General features: G+C 41.5%; 1 protein-coding gene and 1 pseudogene across 3 annotated transcripts in view; both read right to left on the reverse strand.

Annotated features, from left to right (window-relative positions):
* Positions 1-1,589: 1,589 nt before the first annotated feature.
* LOC110136398 (glucosamine-6-phosphate isomerase 1-like) lies at positions 1,590-14,505 on the reverse strand (annotated as a pseudogene).
* Positions 14,506-14,599: 94 nt separating this feature from the next.
* Positions 14,600-18,984, reverse strand: part of RBL1 (RB transcriptional corepressor like 1) — a 65,836-nt gene continuing 61,451 nt past the window's right edge. For all 3 annotated transcript variants that reach the window (XM_020892086.2, XM_020892085.2, XM_020892087.2), the window contains 2 exons: positions 18,178-18,342; positions 14,600-16,672 (listed from right to left, as the gene is read on the reverse strand). In XM_020892086.2, coding sequence (XP_020747745.1) covers positions 16,502-16,672; positions 18,178-18,342 — 336 coding nt within the window. In that variant the 3' untranslated portion in view covers positions 14,600-16,501. The remainder of the gene's footprint in view (positions 16,673-18,177; positions 18,343-18,984) is intronic.

Raw genomic sequence — 18,984 nt, forward strand, 5'->3', positions numbered from 1 at the left:
CACAACTAAGACTGTTACCAAACTGAACTTGGGTCCACTTACCTTCTGTGCAGCAAAACCAATTTATTAACACCTGGTTGTAGTGATGAAAGGGCTTCCCTGGTGGCGCAGCTGGTAAAGAATCTGCCTGCAATGCAGGAGACCTGGGTTCGATCCCTGGGTTGGGAAGATCCCCTGGAGAAAGGAACAGCTACCCACTCCAATATTCTGGCCTGGAGAATTCCATGGACTGTATAGTCCATGGAGTTGCAAAGAGTTGGACATAATTGAGTGACTTTCACTTTCACTTTTCACTTTCATAGTGATGAAAAGTATAGCTTTTATTGCAGGTGCCAAACGTGGGGTATGGGCAGCTCATGCTCAAAAGACCCAAACTCTGATGAGGGGTTTCAGGGAAGAGTTTCTAAAGGCAAATTTTGGGTGAGGGCAGCAGAGTGCACAGCTTTCTTCTGATAGGGGGATGGTGAGGTAATGGGTTATGTTCCAGGAATCTTGTGCTCCCCATGAAGTCACCACCCTCCACCTGGGTGGGGAGACTTAGTACCTGTAAAAACAACTCAAGATATGTATTGGATTGTTATGTGTATCTCTTGAGGAAGACCTGGGACTCTTATTGCTGCACTCTTGTCCTTACTTTTCTATTTAACTGCTTTTTATTTGTCTCTTCATTCCCTCATTTCTCTAATAAATAATTGCTTGAATCTGCCCTTTGGAACTCAGGTAAGATCTAGAAGGCTGAAACCTTTTTCCTACAAATGAGAAATGGAGGAACATGGAAGAGCTTTTGTACTCAGGAGGGCTCGGCAGTGTCCTGCTCAGTTTTTAGACCATCCTACTTATCCCACAAGCACTCCAATCCTTCTGCCTTCAGGGAGGCAGATCTGAGACTTGTTCTCCTATCTCTTCACTTGGCTGTCTTGTGTGTAAACTTTCTTTGACTGTAAACCTTGGCATTTCAGTATTTGGCTTGCTGCACATTGGGCAAATGGACCTGATTCAGTAACACTAACTGTGCTAGCACTTTGATTTTGGTTTTCCAGCCTCCAGAACTGTTGAGAAAATGAATTTGTTTTTTAAGCCACCCAGTCCATGGTATATTGTCATGGCAGCTCTAGCAGACTTGATACACAGCTCCAACATGCTTGTACTATGTGATAACCACTGCTGGAGATGATGTCCTGAGGTCGGACTTTTTGGCTTAGTGGTTCCCAATGTTTGGGCCCCAAATTTCTGACAACTATGGAGTTGGTTACAACCAAGAACCCTTGTGCTATTGCATAGCATGCAAAATAAAGTCTCATACATACTTGTCTATTTCTCCACTCTGTGTGCTATCATTTATCATATTTATCATTTCTTACATTATCATATGATAATATATGATAATAAATATATTTATACTAACAAAGTACATATTAATTTAAATATTAAGGAAGGCTTTGATCTTTTTAAAAATATTCTTTCCTCAAAGTTAAATATCTGTTACATAGTAATCCTTCTCATCTAAAAACATGACCCTTATCTCAAGAAGGTCTAAAGGCATTTTAGTGTTTGGGAGTTGTTATAAATAATGTGATTGACAAGGAAAATAGTTTCAGAATTTTTATTAAGGTGAGGTGGGGCCTCCCTGGTGGCTCAGGTGGTAAAGAATCCGCCTGCAATGCAGGAGACCTGGGTTCAATCCTTGGATCGGGAAGATTCCCTATAGAAGGGAATGGCTACCTATTCCAATATTCTTGCCTGGAGAATTCCACGGACAGAGGAGCCTGGTGGGCTAGAGTCCATGGGGTTTCAAAGAGTCAGACACAACTAAGCAACTAACACTTTCACTTTTCTTTCACTTTTCACTTTAGAGCCGATAAGCTGGGGGGGACTGGATGGTTATCTTTAGAGTTGCATTTGAAAAACAAATATATAATAAGTCCCCTACATATAAACCTTCAAATTGCAAACTTTCAAAGATGTAAACCTGGAACGTCCCTGGCAGTCCAGTGGTTAAGACTTCATCTTCCAATGCAGGGGGTTTGGGTTCGATCCCTACTCAGGGAGCTAAAATCCAACATGCTTTGTGGCGAAAAAAAAAAAACAAATGTAAAACAGAAGCACTATTATAGCAGATTCAATAAAGACTTTAAAAAAATAGTCCACATCAAAAAATCTTAAAAAAAAAAGACTCAAATGTGCATTTGCATGTCCAAACATGCAAGTTAGTTCATGTGTCTGGTGTCCACAGTCACCTGTGTGCATCCTCTATAAGTGGTTATGCTTTTGTGTACTTTACTGTACAGTACTGTATAGAGTACAGTAGTACAGTATTTTCATTTCAAGCCCAGGATGTCTGTAAGCAAGCGAAAAGGAGTGGTGATGTAGCTGGTATTGCTAAGAAGCACCAAGTGAAAACAATGGAACTTTCTGTGCAACACGAGGAGCTTACTAATGAAGGCCTGATGGAATTGGAGGCCCAGAGGAAGGACGATTAGAGACAAGAGGAAGAAGTAGTAACTGAAGAATGGAAGAGATTTATGACACAGGAAATGGTGAGGGGATTTTCCTTATTTGAGGAGGCACTGTTAAGTTTCTGAGGCACAGGAGCCGAATGTAGAACAGTGCATAAAGGATGCAGCAGCCGTTCAGAATGCAATCCAGTGCTACCATGTCATCTACAATGAGAAAAAAAGAGCTACTACCCAGTCATCACTGGACCATTTTTTCAAGTGGGTTCAGTTCAGTTCAGTCGCTCAGTCGTGTCCGACTCTTTGTGACCCCATGGCCTGCAGCTCTCCATGCTTCCCTGTCCATCACCAACTCCCGGAGCTTACTCAAACTCATGTCAAGTGGGTAGATAGAGTTGAATCTAGCAAGGAACCAGAACCTGTGCCATCAACGTCAGGCATGAGTGAAATTACAGCTTGCCCTCCTCTTTTTGCGGATGATCCTTCAGCTCTACCATCTCCCACCCTTTCTTGCTCCTCCAAGCAGTAACTCTCGCCTGTTCACTCGATGCCAGGGGTTGTATTGTACTACTGTACTTTTTAAGGTACTGTACTGTAAGATTAGGGATTCCCTGGTGGCACAGACAGTAAAGCGTCTGCCTGCAATGCAGGAGACCCGGGTTCGATCCCCAGGCCAGGAAGATCCCCTGGAGAAGGAAATGGCAACCCACTCCAGTACTATTGCCTAGAAAATTCCATGGATGGAGGAGCCTGGTGGGCTACAGTCCATGGGGTCGCAAAGAGTCAGACTTGACTGAGCAACTTCACTTCACTTCACTGTACTTTTTAAGGTACTGTACTGTAAGATTAAAAATGTTTTATTTTTGGTCTTTGTTGTTTATGTATTATTTGTGTGAAAAGTATTATAAACCTATTTACAGTATAGTACTGTATAGTCAATTATGTTAGTTGGGTATCTAGGCTAACTTTGTTGGACTTATGAACAAATTGGACTTACAAACGCACTCTTGGGATGGAACTTGTTCATTTGTAGGGGACTTACTGTATTGTATTTTCCTATATTGTGAGCTAGAATATGCCAATATACACAGTAATGTTTAAGATACTCTTATTTGGGGGACTTCCCTGGTGGTCCAGTGGCTAAGACTCCCCATTTCCAATGCAGGGAATGTGGGTTCGATTCTTGGTCAGGGAACTAAGATCCCACATGCTGAAGCCAAAATAAACAAACACAACCAAAAACAAAACAGTAAGATTCTCTTATTCACATATTTTCAAAAGATTGAGGAAACGTCAAGTCAATTATCCCTACTAATGAGAAGTATAATTTACATGTAAGGCAGCTTTAGGGAACTGAACATTCTCCCATCTAGTGTGCTCTGAGTATCTGGGAATAAGCTGGCACTGCATGCTGAGCAGGAGAGCAGGGTTCCTTGGAGAAAAAGACCCTTTTCAGTGCCAACCTGACTCAGTTTTCAGGATGTTGGTGAAAGCTGATGGTAAGGTAGGAAATTTAGAGAACATGTAAAAAGGCAAGGAATCTAGGGGTCCCAAGAGGCAACTGGGAGAGAGGGTTTGGAAGTGAAGGATTGGAGTGAAGGGATAAGATTGTTACTGGACCACTTAACAACCCCTGTCCATCCCCAAATATTTGTTGTGAGCAACTTTTTCTTTTTTTTTTGTGAGCAACTTTTTGGATGAAAAGTTTTCAACGAGTTGAATTTCCTGTGTGTGTGATGGGGGTGAGATCTATTCCAAAACAGAAAGAAGAAGTAAGAATGTTTCCCACAAAAAAAAGAGAGAAGTTTAAGAAAAACAGTTGGCACTTCCCATAATCTGTCACCTCAAGATTAATATCAAAAGACACAGTTTTGAAAAGTTAACAGATTAGAATTGGGCTGCAGTCCATCCAAGGGCGAATGGATAAACAAAATGTGGTCAATACATATAATGGCATATTTACTCATCTTTAAAAAGAAGGAAATTCTGACACATGCTACAACATGCATGAACCCAGAGGATATTATGCTAAGTGAAATAAGCCGATCAGAAAGTAGTCAAAATAAGAGAAACAGAAAGTAGAATGGTGGTTGCTAGGGGCAGGGAGGGACAGGGAAAAGGGAGCTGTTGTTTAATGGGTATAAAGTTACAGTTTTGGAAGATGAACAAGTTCTGGAGATTGGTTGCACAACAACATGAATGTTAATGCCAGTAAACTGTATACTTAAAATGATTAAATGAGCAGTTTTATGTTACACATATTTTACCACACAAAACCCCCCGATTTCACTGAAAAAAATGGACTATAGAACCAGAGTGCTTGGGTTTGAATCTTGTGACCTTGGGCAAGTTACTTAAAAATCTCTGAGCTTTAATTTCCTCCTCTGTAAACAGTTTTGTTATAGGGTTTTATGGGAATTTGGTGTGGCACATAGAAAATGCTTAGTACATTTTGTCACTCACTTAGTACATTGTTCAGTTACTCAGTCGTGTTTGACTGTGTGTGACCCCATGGGCTGCAGCATGCGAGGCTTCACTGTCCTTCGCCATCTCCTGGAGCTTGTTCAAGCTCAAGTCCATTGAGTCAGTGATACCATCCAACTGTCTTGTCCTCTGTTGTCCCCTTCTTTTCCTGCCTTCAATCTTGCCCAGCATCAGGGTCTTTTCTAATGAGTCAGCTCTTTGCATCAGGTAGCCAAAGTATTGGAGCTTCAGCATCAGTCCTTCCAATGAATATTCAGGACTGATTTCCTTTAGGATTGACTGGTTTGATCTCCTTGCAGTCCAGGGGACTCTCAAGAGTCTTCTCCAGCACCACAGTTCAAAAGCAACAATTCTTCAGCTTTCAGCCTTCTTTATGGTCCAACTCTCATATCCATACATGACTATTGGAAAAACCATAGGTTTGACTATGTGGACCTTTGTTGGCAAAGTAATGTCTCTGTTTTTTAACATGCTGTCTAGGTTTGTCATAGCTCTTCTTCCAAGGAGTAAGTGTCTTTTAATTTCATGGCTGCAGTCACAAAGAGTTGGACGTGACTTCGTGACTGAACAACAACAACAAATATGCCCCCTTGTTCATTGCAGTATGTACATGCTTAGTACATGTGAGACATAATTATTATAAAAAGCAACCTGGGGACTTCCCTGGTGGTCCAGTGGTTAAAACTCTGTGTTTCCACTGCAGTGGGGGGTGTGGGGGGTGGGGGTTCAACCCCTGGTTTGGGGAACTAACATCCCACATGCCAAGAGGCCAAGAAAACCACCAAAAAAACAACAGAGAAAGCATCACTAAGCTTCTTTCTTCAGTTCACTAATTGAGCAAATGTCGAGCCCATACTTCCTTCAATGAATCATTCAATACTCTGGGAAAACTAAAGAAAAAATGTTCCACCTACATGGTGCTTCATTCACTAGTTGTGGATTCATATAATATATGAATAGGTTATACATCCTGGGAAGAAAAAGAAAACATGCTAAGTAACAGTATAGGAAAGGCTGGGAAGTGCTATCAGCTGACACTTGAGCAGAGACCCAAATGAAGTAAGGGAGCCTGTGGGTACTCCATTATGTAATGAATATCTCGTGTTTTAGCCAACTTGCATCATAATATTACATATTAAATAGTGTCTAATTCTTAACTTTGCAAACATTAGACTCACTAAATTTATTCCAAATGCCCGTATCTAAAACAAATTCAACAAAGAAATAAATCTAAAACCTTTTAAATCTTTCTGTATTTTTTCCTTGAAAGTACTAGATTTAATAGAAAATATCACACTGTAAAACAAGTCCACTGATTCATTAGGTTAAAACACAATGACAGAACTTCCCTGGTGGTCCAGTGGTTAAGAATCCATCTGCCAAAGCAGGGGACATGAGTTTGATTCTTGGTTGAAGACGACTCAACATACTGCAGGGCAACTAAGCCCATGTGCCACAACTACTGAGCCTGTGCTCTAGAGCCTGAGAGCTGCAACTCCTGAAGCCTGAATGCCCTAGAGCCTGTGCTCCACCACAGAAGCCACTGCAATTAGAAGCCCCCCGCAGTGAGAAGCCTGCATACTCCAACTAGAGAACAGCCCCCGCTCGACTCAACTAGAGAAGGCCCACATGCATCAACAAAGACCCAGTGCAGCCAAAAATAAATAAATCTATGACAATAAACTTAACAAAAAATTTTAAAAAAACAGAACGATAGCACAATCACATATAAAAGCTAAAAATGAAATGCTGGTACTAAACACAGCAGTTAAAGACAGGCCTGAGCCAGGCTCTGAACGACCTTTCCAGAAAGAGAGTCAGGAGTGACTTCAAACAGGTACAAACACTGGGAGGAGGAGGAGGCAGCTTCCAGACCATCAAGGAGTAAGAGGGAATGGAAGGCAGAGCGATAGACTCATCCTGTGAACAAGGAGTGAAGGGTAATGGGGCAAAAGTGTACTTCCTGATGTTCTGGGAACATCAGACCACACCACACAGACCTTGGAGGTTAGAAGGGCAGAACATTTTAAGTGGAGAAAGGATATTAAGACAACTGTAGAAGCACTTGATATATTTCTTGGCACTCAACTCTTAGGGACACAGAAAACACGTCTCTCTAGTATTGTTTCTAAACTCATAATTAAGCTATTTCCCCTGACCCCGTACCCCTGGGCTCCACATAACACTGAATATTGGTTGTGTCTGTTGCCCCCATGAACTTCCTACCTACGAATGAGTGTATATAAGAGAGGCGCTACAGTGAGACCTTGGAACAAAACACAGGGTCTCTGCCTTTCTCCTGGTGCTGGAACATCCCCGAGGGATAGGGCTCTGATCGGGCTGGGCCCCTTGAGGCACTTGAGTTCATAGGCAAAAGCCTTCTCTTTAGTCCCACCCACCCGAATCCTCTCTCAAGGAGGCCTCTGAGTCCATGGAAAGGCCAACTGAGAGAGCAGAAAAAAACAGCTGGGCAAAGTTTTCCTGGGGAAAAACAGTGAGGGAGAGTTTTCTTCCCATGGCACATGTTACTGACTAAAGGGACTGCTGCCTTACACTGATTTTAGACATTGAGTTTGTTCCTTAATCCGGAACAATGATTCTAAAACAAGGGGCAGGGCTACCCAAGACAAGCTCTTAAGACTTTCCAAAGAGGTTTTGTCCAATACACATAAGCCCCAAACTCCCTTTCAATTGAGAATCAGTGCATGTAATGATAGAAATTCCTGGCGGGAGTATACTGTACACATGAACAGTGTTAGAGGCACAATAAAAAGTTAAAAACCCCGAATCTGTGGGGCAAACATCAAAATTATGTAGTGATTTTTTTTCTGATTAAATTATAAATTAGCTTAATTCCATGACTGGACTCCACACTGTACCACCAAGAACAAGTTCACCCATTTAGCTAGTAACCATACTAGATTAAAGAAAAAGAATTCTGTCTTCCTAAAGACAGTCTTCAGAGAGACCCACCTGTCCCAGTGAGGTCCTTGAGACTACAAGTAGCATCAGCTAATCAGTGTATGGCTTCTTAAGGGGCTGGCTTTTCTCTATTTCTTTCTCTTTGATATTGCACAGGGGTCATCAACTTGGTATGAAAAAGCTTTAAATCTCTGAAATACTTGACAGTCTTCACTTTCAACTCCAGGGTGGCATCCTCATTACACATGAGCATGATGTGGGGATGCTGTAGGAAGACAAACATGGTCCACATATAATTCACTCCCTCTTCGATGGCCTTGAGCAGAGCAAACACCTTGTGAGCCTCTGTGATGAGGATCACCACCTCTCTAGCACCCATGACAGTCAGTGCCCATGCCCACTGTCAGGGCCATGGTGGGCACCTTGGTGAGATTACCACTGAAGAACCAAGCACTGGCCAGTATAGTGTCCGTGGCCAGCATCTTCACATGGGTCCTGGACAACAGACTGGAGCCTGACTTGTAAAAGGCAATGTGTTCATCAAGGCCCATGCCTCCAACAAACAGACCTGCAGCCTTGATCATCTCTTCAAAGGCATCACACTCAGCCTGTAGGTCAGCTGCATTCCCATCCAGAATTTGGGTGTTTTCTGGGTGGATGTCAATGTGTTTGAGGAAGGAGTCCCACATGAAGGACTGGTAACTCTCTCAGTGGTCTCAAGGAAGGCCCACACACTCATCCATATTGAAAGTCTTCCATATTGGAAGGACAGGTCTTCATTCTTATAGTACTCAATCAGCTTCTTGTAGCAGCCAAGTGGAGGTGCTCCCAGAGGGGAGCCCCAGCGTGAAGTATTTGTCTGGTCTTGCACTAAACTGGGTGATGCAGTTCCTGACATATTTGGCTGAGTATTCACTGGCCTGAGAATAGTGGTCCAGAATGTTGTGCTTCATCTTGTCGAGGACACCTCCCGCAGTGGCTGCAGTGACTGTGCTAATCTTTCCTTGTTTAATGATAACATAAATAATTCCCTGGCTGCCTGCTCTGGAGCTCACACACCACAAGTAAAGAATCTGTGCATCACAGTGAAAAGATCTTGCATAACACAATGAAAATCCTATGTGCCGCTACTAAGATCGATACAGTCAAACAAATACTAAAAAAAAATAATAATCCTTTGGAACACACGCATTAATACTGTCGAGAGGTAAAATTTAGACATCGCAAAAAGGATATAGTCTTCCCAGTAGGTAAAGAATCTGCCTGCAATGCAGGAAACCCGGGTTTGATTCCTGGGTCGGGAAGATCCCCTGGAGAAGGAAATGGCAACCCACTCCAGTATTCTTGCTTGGAGAATCCCATGGACTGAGGAGACTGGCAGGTCCATGGGGTTGCAAGAGTCGGACATGACTTAGCAACTAAAGCACCACCACCAAAAAGGATATATGAAATTACATATATGATCCATTTTTACTAATACTTTAAAAATATATAATACATTCACTGAAAAAAGTCTAGGAAGATTGACATCAAGAGGTCACTGTGAAAAAAAAAAAGAGGTCACTGCGAGCACAGTCATTATGGAAAACAATATGGAGGTTCCTTAAAAAACTAAAAAATAGAGTTGCCATGTGATCCAGCAATCCCACTCCTGGGCATATATCTGGAAAAGATGAAAACTCTAATTCGAATGTAGCAAATACTGTTGCAAAGTCCAAAAGACTTGCTTGATGCAGAGTTGCCACAAACTTACAGTTAAAAAAAAAAAAAAGCAATTATCTGTGAAGAGCAATAAAGCAAAGCACAGTAAGATGAAGACTGTGGTGGTAGTTATATAATCATACATGATTACTAAAATTCACCAAACTATACACTTAAGATGGGTATATTTTATTCTATGTAAATTATGCCTCAATGAGGTATGAGCTGGAAATGGGGTATGAGCTCATTTCCTCAATGAGCTGGAAAAAAATTCATCATAGTATAAAACAAGATTTACACAATTTCCTCAAGTGAAAAAACATAATACATGTTTTTTAAATGTGAAAAGATGACCTCTGGTTGGTGGGAATATAGTTTTTATTTTTTTGCTTATGTATAATCTAAGTTTTCTACAATGAATGTTATTTTCCATAATTATTTCCTGAAGTGATGGTGACCAAACTGAGGTGAGCAAGCAGTTAAGTTCCACTTGGTTTGGTGAGACAGTGCCAGGGCAGATGTTTGCACCCAGATCTCTGTATTCCTGATTACTAGACAGGTACCATCTGAGCTTCCTGGGTAAGAATAATAGCCTGGGATGCTTAACAAAGCTGCTTGTGTACTACACTTTAAATCTGCATAGTTAATAAACCCGCAAAGGTGATTCTTACCATGGGAAAATTTGATGGAACCACTGACATAGGTAGAATCTGAAACCTCAGGAACATTTTCTTCAACATATTAAGGATCTATCATCAACACTAAATAATCCCACGTGTGTATTATTTACCCCACCTGGAATCTGTTACCATGAATCCTTCCAGCAAAGTCATCATCTTTACAGAGCCATCACTGACTAGGACTCCATACCTGCTCTGTTGGGTAACCCTTGGTGGTTTCTTTTCTATCTCCACTATGAGGACATTGAAACACAGAGCTCTTCTTGCCCAGGTAAAAGTTCACTTCATTCAGGGATTGGCACAACTGATACTAGGGTTGGATAATTCTTTGTTGTGAGCCTGCCCAGTACAGTGGAGGATGTTTAGCAGCATCTCTGGCTTCTGTCTACTAGCTACCTACTGGGCACCACCTCCCATGCCCAGTTGTGACAACCCAAAATGCAAAGATGTCATTGTCAATGTCACTGAAGGTGGTAAAATTAACCAAGTTAAAAATGACTAACTTGTCTCTCATCAGGCTAAACATCCTCTAATCAGTCCTCCACATAGCTTCCAGATTTCTAAAACTTGCTGTTCAAAGCACAGTCCTTGGCCTAGCAGCACTGGTGTTAGGTAAGAGCTGGTTAGAAAAGCAAAATCTCAGACTGCATTTTTTTTTTTCCCCCGAGACTGCATTTTTAACAAGATTAACAATCCTGGTGATTCCTATGCTCTTAAAATTTGAGAAACACTGCTAGAAACGTCTCTGACTTGCTTGAGGTTAAATATCACTTGAAACAGAGATTAACAAAATTCCTGAAGATTTCATTCCTTTGGTCAAGGGTGGGGCCTAGGAGTCAAGTGTCTCAGGTAATCCTTATCTTTGGGCAAGTTAGGGAACTGCTGCTCTAAAATAAACATCAGATTTTGTCATTATCCATGTAAAATTAAAAAAACACTTTCGGACTTTCCGGGTGGTCTAGAGGCTAAGACTCCGTGCTCCCAAAGCAGGGGGCCTATGTTCAATCCCTAGCCAGGGATCTAGATCCTACATGCCGCACCTAAGAGTTCTTATGCTGGGTCCCACAGATCACAACAAAGATAGAAGAGCCCACGTGCTGCAACTAAGACTGCCCCCCACCACCCCCACCTTGTGTGCAAGCTCAGTCATGTCTGACTCTGTAACACCATGGACTGTAGCTCACCAGGCTCCTCTGTCCATGGCATTTTCCTGGCAAGGATACTGAAGCGGGTTGCCATTTCCTTCTCCAGAGGATCTTCCCAACCCAGGGACTGAACCTGCATCTCCTGCACTGGCAGGTGGATTCTTTTCCACTGCACTTGGGAAGCCCTGCAACCAAGACCCAGCACAGTCTAAATTAAATAAATACTAGAAACAAACAAAAAAAACACTTTAGTGGCCCCCCTTGACCTATATACCAGTGGTTCTCACCTTAGGTACTCACCTGTTGTTGTTCAGTTGCTAAGTCATGTCCAACTCTTTGCAACCCCACAGATTGTGGTATGCCAGGCTTCCCTGTCCTTCACCATCTCCTGGGGCTTGCTCAAACTCATGTCCATTGAGTCGGTGATGCCATCCAACCAGCTAATCCTCTGTCACCCCCTTCTCCTGTTGCCCTCAATCTTTCCCAGCATTAGGATCTTTTCCACTGAGTTGGCTCTTCACATCAGGTGGCCAGTGTATTGGAACTTCAGCTTCAGTATCAATCCTTCCAATGAATATTCAGGGTTGATTTCCTTTAGGATTGACTGGTTTGATCTCCTTGTAGTCCAAGGGACTCTCAAGAGTCTTCTCCAGCACCACAGTTTGAAAGGATAGGTTCTTTGGTGCTCAGCCTTCTTTATGGTCCAACTCTCACATCTGTACATGACTACTGGAAAATCCATAGCTTTGACTATACAGACCTTTGTGGGCAAAGTGATGTCTCTGCTTTTTAATATGCTATCTAGGTTGGTCATAGCTTTTCTTCCAAGGTGCAAGCGTTTCATGGCTGCAGTCACCAATGGCAGTGATTTTGGACTCACCTAGGGAGTATTTAAAAATTCTAAAGCTAGGTTGTTCCCCAAACCAATTAAATCAGAAACCTCTGGGGGGAGAAGCCCATTCACCGATGTGTTTTTTAAAACTCCCCAGCTGCAGCCAATGTTGAGAACCATTGGAAATGACCAAGCCTGAGCTCTCTAACCTGCCTTAGAGCCCAAGTAAGAAAGGCCCCTTTCTAGCCCTCTTTGCACTGCACTTTTGAGTATGTACACTTCCTTTCAACCTCGCTGAAGTATCTGCAATTCCTAAACCTACAGTACTTTCATGCCTCTGGGACTTTATACTGGTTGTGCTCTCTGTCTTCTACTGCCCTGGCAGTTAGTCATCCCTAAGGACTAAATTTGAGAAGGAAATGGCAATCCACTCCAGTATTCTTGCCTGGAAAATCCTGGACTGAGGATCCTGGTAGGCTACAGTCCATGGGGTCGCAAAGAGTCGGACACAACTGAGCGACTTCACTTCACTTCAAGGACTAAATTACCATTTGGCCCCCACTTTAGAGTGATTTTGGTCTTCCCTGTAGCTCAAATAGTAAAGAATCTGCCTGCAATGCAGGAGACCCAGGTTTGATCCCTGGGTTGGGAAGATCCTCTGGAGAAGGGAATGGCAATCCACTTCCATGGACAGAGGAGCCTGGTGGGCTACAGTCCACGGGATCTCAGAGAGTCGGACACGACTGAGCAACTGACACTACTACTTAGAGTGATTTTAGATTCCCTGACACAGCTGTTCAGGCAGAGTGAGTCATCCACTCTGTGCTGACACCATCCCGCTCTGTGTAGTGCTGTACTACTATGCTTACACCATTATATTAATAGACTACAAGTATACCTTGAGGACAGGAACTATGCCTGCATCACTTTTGTATCCCTAGCACCTAGCAAAGGGCCAGGCATAGAGTAAACAGCCAATTAGGTTTGTTGACTTAGTGACAGTAGTGTAAGGAACAAAATAAAAACAAGCGGAATATTACCATCTTTAAAAAACTTTTTTTAAAAAATTTAAACAATCTAACCACATAATTACTTCCCTGGTGGCTCAGACAGTAAAGCGTCTGCCTACTATGCAGGAGACCCAGGTTAGATCCCTGGGTGGGGAAGATCCTCTGGAGAAGGAAATGTCAACCCACTCCAGTACCCTCGCCTGGAAAATCCCATGGATGGAGGAGCCTGGTAGGCTACAGTCCATGGGGTTGCAAAGAGTCGGACACGACTGAGTGACTTCACACTCACACTCACTCACAACCACATAATCAGAGGGACCTCCCTGGTGGTCCAGTGGTTAAGAATCCATTTTCCAATGCAGGAGACATGGGTTTGATCCGAGTTGGGAAGATCCCCTGGAGAAGGAAATGGCAACGCACTCCTGTATTCTTGCCTGGAGAATCCCAGACACAGGAGCCTGATGGGCTACAGTCCAAGGGGTTGCAAAGAGTCAGATGGACATGACTGAGCAACTGAGCATACACGCACACATGCTGCAGGGCAACCAAGCCCCTGCTCGTCACAAGGAAGACTGGTACAGCCAAAATTTTTTAAAAATGAATTAAAAATATCTTGGGACTTCCCTGATGGTCCAGTGGTTAAGAATCTGCCTTGCAATGCAGAGGACTCGTGTTCAATCTCTAGTCAGGGAACTAAGATCCCATATACTGGGAAGTACCTACTGAGCTCAAGTGCCCCAACTGGAGAGTCTGTGCATCTAAACCAAAGATCCTGCATGACCCAGTGAAGGTCCTGCCATCAAAACTAAGACCCAATGTGGCTAAATAAATAAATTAGTTAAAAAAATAATTAAAAATATCTTAAATAGCAAAGAACTTTAAAGCTTTGAGTCTCAAATGAATAAATATACCTGAAAGCACTCAAAGAGGGAAGACTTTTCCTTAATTCGTATGGTAATTTGATCCATTTCAAGGCCCTGACATAATTCTGCTTCTTGTATGTGCCTAAGGCACTTTTCAATTGAGGAAAAATTCTCCCAACATAAAAATAACTATTTTAAAGTGTAAAATTCACTGTCATTTAATGTTTACAATGGTATGCAATCACCACCTATATCAAGTTATAACCATCACCTCAAAAGAAAACCCTGTACTTGTCAATCAGTCATTCACTCCCCATTCTCTTCCTGGCTCCTGGAAAGCACTGAGAATATTAACTTTTAATGTTAACTAGTTACACTAAGTTTTAATGTTAATGTTACATTTAGTTACACTAAGACATTTAAAAGATATAAAGCAGATATTTAGAGACACAGATTCTAGATGGCTGCACAACTGCATCCAGTCACATAGAAAAGAGCACAAGTATAGGTTTTATCCAGTAATCTCACAAAAATGCCAATATTTTATTAACCATTTTATGTACATGAATATACAGTCTAGAAAACTGATAAAAACACATCCAGATTTTCTTATAAAGACAATGCACAAATGCTCATTTACATTTTGCACATTAATAATGACACAATAGTTATAGCTACATAAAAATATATACAAGGATTCAAGACAGACTTGATGCTATTTGGCTTGTAACATGTGTAGATACTACACAAAAAAATGATGTAATTTTCAGAAAAGTAAAATGTGACCAGACTCACTTTTCTTCTTAAAGTTTAAAAATAAAATTCCTAATAATCATAATTATTGATACTAGTTAATAGCCAAATTTCAGACTCATTCAAATTAGCTAGGGTTACTAGTTAAATGGGCTTCCCTGGTGGCTCAGACAGTAAAGAATCTGCCTGCAGTGCAGGAGACTTGGGTTCGATCCTTGGGTTGGGAAGATCCCCTGGAGAAGGGAACCACTACCCACTCCAGTATTCTTGCCTGCAGAATTCCATGGACAGAGGAGCCTGGCAGGCTATAGTCCATGGATGGCAAAGAGTCGAACATGACTGAGCCAGTTTCGCTTTTCACTAGTTAAATATTTAGCATTAAAAAAATAAGGTTTGCAGTTTAAAAAAATACATTTGATAAAATTTCTCAAAATTAATTAAGAATGGCTTATTCACGTCCTTCCAGATTCTGGAAACACACTAGAAAAGTGAATATTGAACAGCTGATTCTTTGTGAAGTGGCATTTAGAGCCCTAGAAAACACCCTTAAGGGGCCAGTGATCAGACCCTAATGGGAAACTCATAATGCGCTGATGATACTGAAAGCAAAGAGCGGGAGGTGATAAGCAGCTACGTCATGGACAGAGTAGTATAATTATAAGGCATGAGGTGGTCTTAATATGGTTTTGAGAAAGGTTTCAACTATTCTTAAGGAATCAATTAGACATTGAGAATGATCAATCTTATAATGATCTCAAAAACAGTATCTTACATATTATCATGGCTATTACCTCACTAATAGGAAATTTAGTCTCTAACAACGCTTTTCTGTATTTTACTCTACTGGCCTGAGAAGCAGTGTCCTATTTTGAGTTATATGATATAATCATATATAATTAAGTTAATGGTTTGGAAAATAAAGTGATGATAGTTTTAAAAAGGAGCAAGTAGCTCTTTTATTAGGTTGTGACACCAGGCTAAGAAGGCTTAAGGTTGGAAAGCAAGGAGTGGGGTAGTGCATGGGTTTAAGTAAAAACATGCTTCTGCTCAAGGAGAGGAAGGGCATGAGAAGCCTCTGGACAACCCACAGTGGTACCTGGATGTGAAGTTAGCACACTGGGTCAGAGACAGGCTCGTACATCATCCTCTGGCCTAGATGCCATGGAACCCAACCCCTACTCAATATTAAATTGGGAGCACAAACATCTCAAAGCATACCTACCAAAAATAGATTATTCACCCTCTTATGACAAAGCCCAGAAGGAGAGGACACTTGATTATTTTAAAAAGTGAACTAAAAAAATTATAAGGCTTCCCCTTACTTTGTCTGAAAAACTCAGAGAACAAATATTTTAACAATTCTATGACTATTAATATGCTTAAAAGGCACTTAAAACCATTCCTTTTTAACTGCACTTGAAACCATTCCCTTTTAAGTGCACTTAAAAACATTCCTTTACAATCCAACTCAAATACATCTGTCAGCTACATTTTGGATAAAAGTAAAAAAAAAAAAAAAAATCCACTTAACTTTGGTGTAACTTTTCTTGTAACTCAGTGATGTTTACTACCTTCAGGGTTGATTGTTTTGAAAAACAGAGCCCCAACTTGCTGCAAAACAACCTGAAAGTGCTTTTACCACAGAAATGAGAAGGGCACTAGTGGTTTGCTCTTTCACTGACAACATCCTGTAGTCGTTTAAGTAAAACATCATCATTTTCTTGACAGAGGCGTTTGGCAGGTGATTCTGCATCACCATCGATGGCTATTGCTCGCTTCTTGGTTCTCTGCTCACCTTGCCTTATCATGTTGTTGATATCTTTCAAACTCTGTGCAAAAATAGAGGATATGTGTGAGTAAAAGGGGAAAGGGGGGAAATAGCAGCAAAGATCTAAGCTAACTGCTTTTTCCTACCCGTTATTCTCTATCCAAAGCTAAACAATGAGGAAGAGATTATTTTTTGAATCTAGGTCAACTTAGTAAGGGTGATTAGAATTAATCTTTTCAGGTGATTTTAAAAATTGGATTTACATTATAGCAATAGTTTTTAAAATGTGGACATCAGACCACAAGCAGCAGAGCATTTGGGAGCTTATTAGGAATGCAAATTCTCAAGCCTCACCCTACACTGACTGAATCAGACATTCTAGGTATTGGACCCAGTGATCTCTAGTTTATCAAGCCTTCCAGGTGATTGTGATAAATTAAACAAACTTCCGTCAAGTTTGAGGTCTTTTTCCTGAAGCAGTGCTTTTCAAACTTTAATGTGCTTACTAATCATCTGGGGAATGATAATACACAGATTCAGATTCAGTAGCATTAGTGTGAGGCCTGAGATTCTGTATTTCTAACATGCTCCCAGGTGATGCTGATGTTGCTGGTCTTACTGTAAAACAGCCTTCGAGAAGTTATTCCTGGACGCTGTGCATCAACACTGTCTAGGGAATCTGCCTGCTAGAGCTTTGTGATTCAGTAAGTCTCTGGGACAAGAATCTGTGTTCAACAAGCTCCCCAGATTCTGACTTATGGTTCTGAAATTACTGCCTTAGAATTCAATTAAACCCATTTCTGATTTTATCCAAGAATTGCTTCTAAAAGTCCTTATATGAAATCAGCTTCTATGAAGAGGAAATGCAAGTCTGTGAGGTATATCTCAGTAAACTTTGTTTGCTAAGTACGGCAGGAATGTAACAAATGCTTGTGGATCTACATGAGTTAAGAAACTAATAAGTTAAGGAGCTGCCATGTATTTGGACTGAGTTACAACCTATCCCACTACAACTCCTTCCAGTTGGTAGTCATTCTGGCTTTTGGAGACACAATGAACACATCTACTTGATAGTCCTTGAATTACCTGAAAACAGCAATCATGTCCCCATTGGATCATCATCATTAATGGGACTAAAGATGGAGGTGACCACAGAGTTGTCTGTGTAAGTCAGAAGAGGCATCTGCTTTCAGACTTTTCCCTATCCCGGTTGACATCCACCAAATGAACTTTCCCTTCCAAGGTCTTTCTTTAGAGAGTGTCCCCATATCTGACCACTTGCAGGTGCTGCCTTACTGGTCCTTCTCAAGATGGTACCTGAGCAAGGACACACTGTGCCCTTGGTGCAAACTCCCCCAATACCTTGTCAGTCATAACAGATTAAACTCCCTCAACTGGATACACTGCTCTTGATCACAGGAAACTTGCCATAGTAAGAGTTTGTATTTATTTGCAGTAACTTTGCAAAATAAATAGGGTAAGATTAAAGATTACTAACTGGAAATCTGAAATCCACTTTTTAACACGGATACTGCCGTTCTGGAGTAAAGTTTGGGAGCACCTTACCTTAGAAGGGCTGCCGTTGAATTTATACAGCAGAGCACTCCTTGGTGTAAGGCCGGACCCATTCTTGTGTGGGGACACATAAATGGAGTGCTGCTGGGAAATGCGGCGTGGGGAGCCTGGCTGTTGCTTAATATGTGGAAAAGGAGAGAGTGGCGGAGCTTCCATCTGAAATAACATAAAAGTAAAGCTTTTATAGGGCTTCCCTCATAGCTCAGTTGGTAAAGGGTCTGCCTACAATGCAGGAGACTGGGTTCAATCCCTGGGTCGGGAAGATCCCCTGGAGAAGGAAATGGCAACCCACTCCAGTATTCTTGCTTGGAGAATCCCATGGACTGAGGAGACTGGCAGGCTATAGTCCACGGGGTCATAAGAGTCAGACACAACTTAGCGAATAAACCACCACCAAAGCTTTTATCAGATGAAAGTTTTTCTTTCTTTTTTTGAATCCCACCACATTTTTTATTCTACATTCCCCTCCTCCCCGTAAGGGTGAAGGATCAACATGGAAGGAACTTTCCCCCCCGTACCATGTTTTTATTATTATTGGTATCTCCTAATTAGAAGTTAGTTATACCATAAGAACTTCTTATGGCTGAAAAAAATTAAAAAATGATTCATTAAAAAAAATGATTCATTAACCCTTGTTTTTCAACAATTACTAATGGATAAACTAAAATTTATTTTTCTGGATCTTTTAGGAAATCCTAAAGGATTCTGAGAAAGACACCAGAAGCAATAAGCCAAGAGCATAGGAACTTCCATGTCCATGCTCAGAAAGTGAGGCAAAGAATAACTTTTGCCCTAACA

The sequence above is a fragment of the Odocoileus virginianus genome, chromosome 9, assembly GCF_023699985.2.
Source record: "Odocoileus virginianus isolate 20LAN1187 ecotype Illinois chromosome 9, Ovbor_1.2, whole genome shotgun sequence".
Lineage (NCBI taxonomy): Eukaryota > Metazoa > Chordata > Mammalia > Artiodactyla > Cervidae > Odocoileus > Odocoileus virginianus.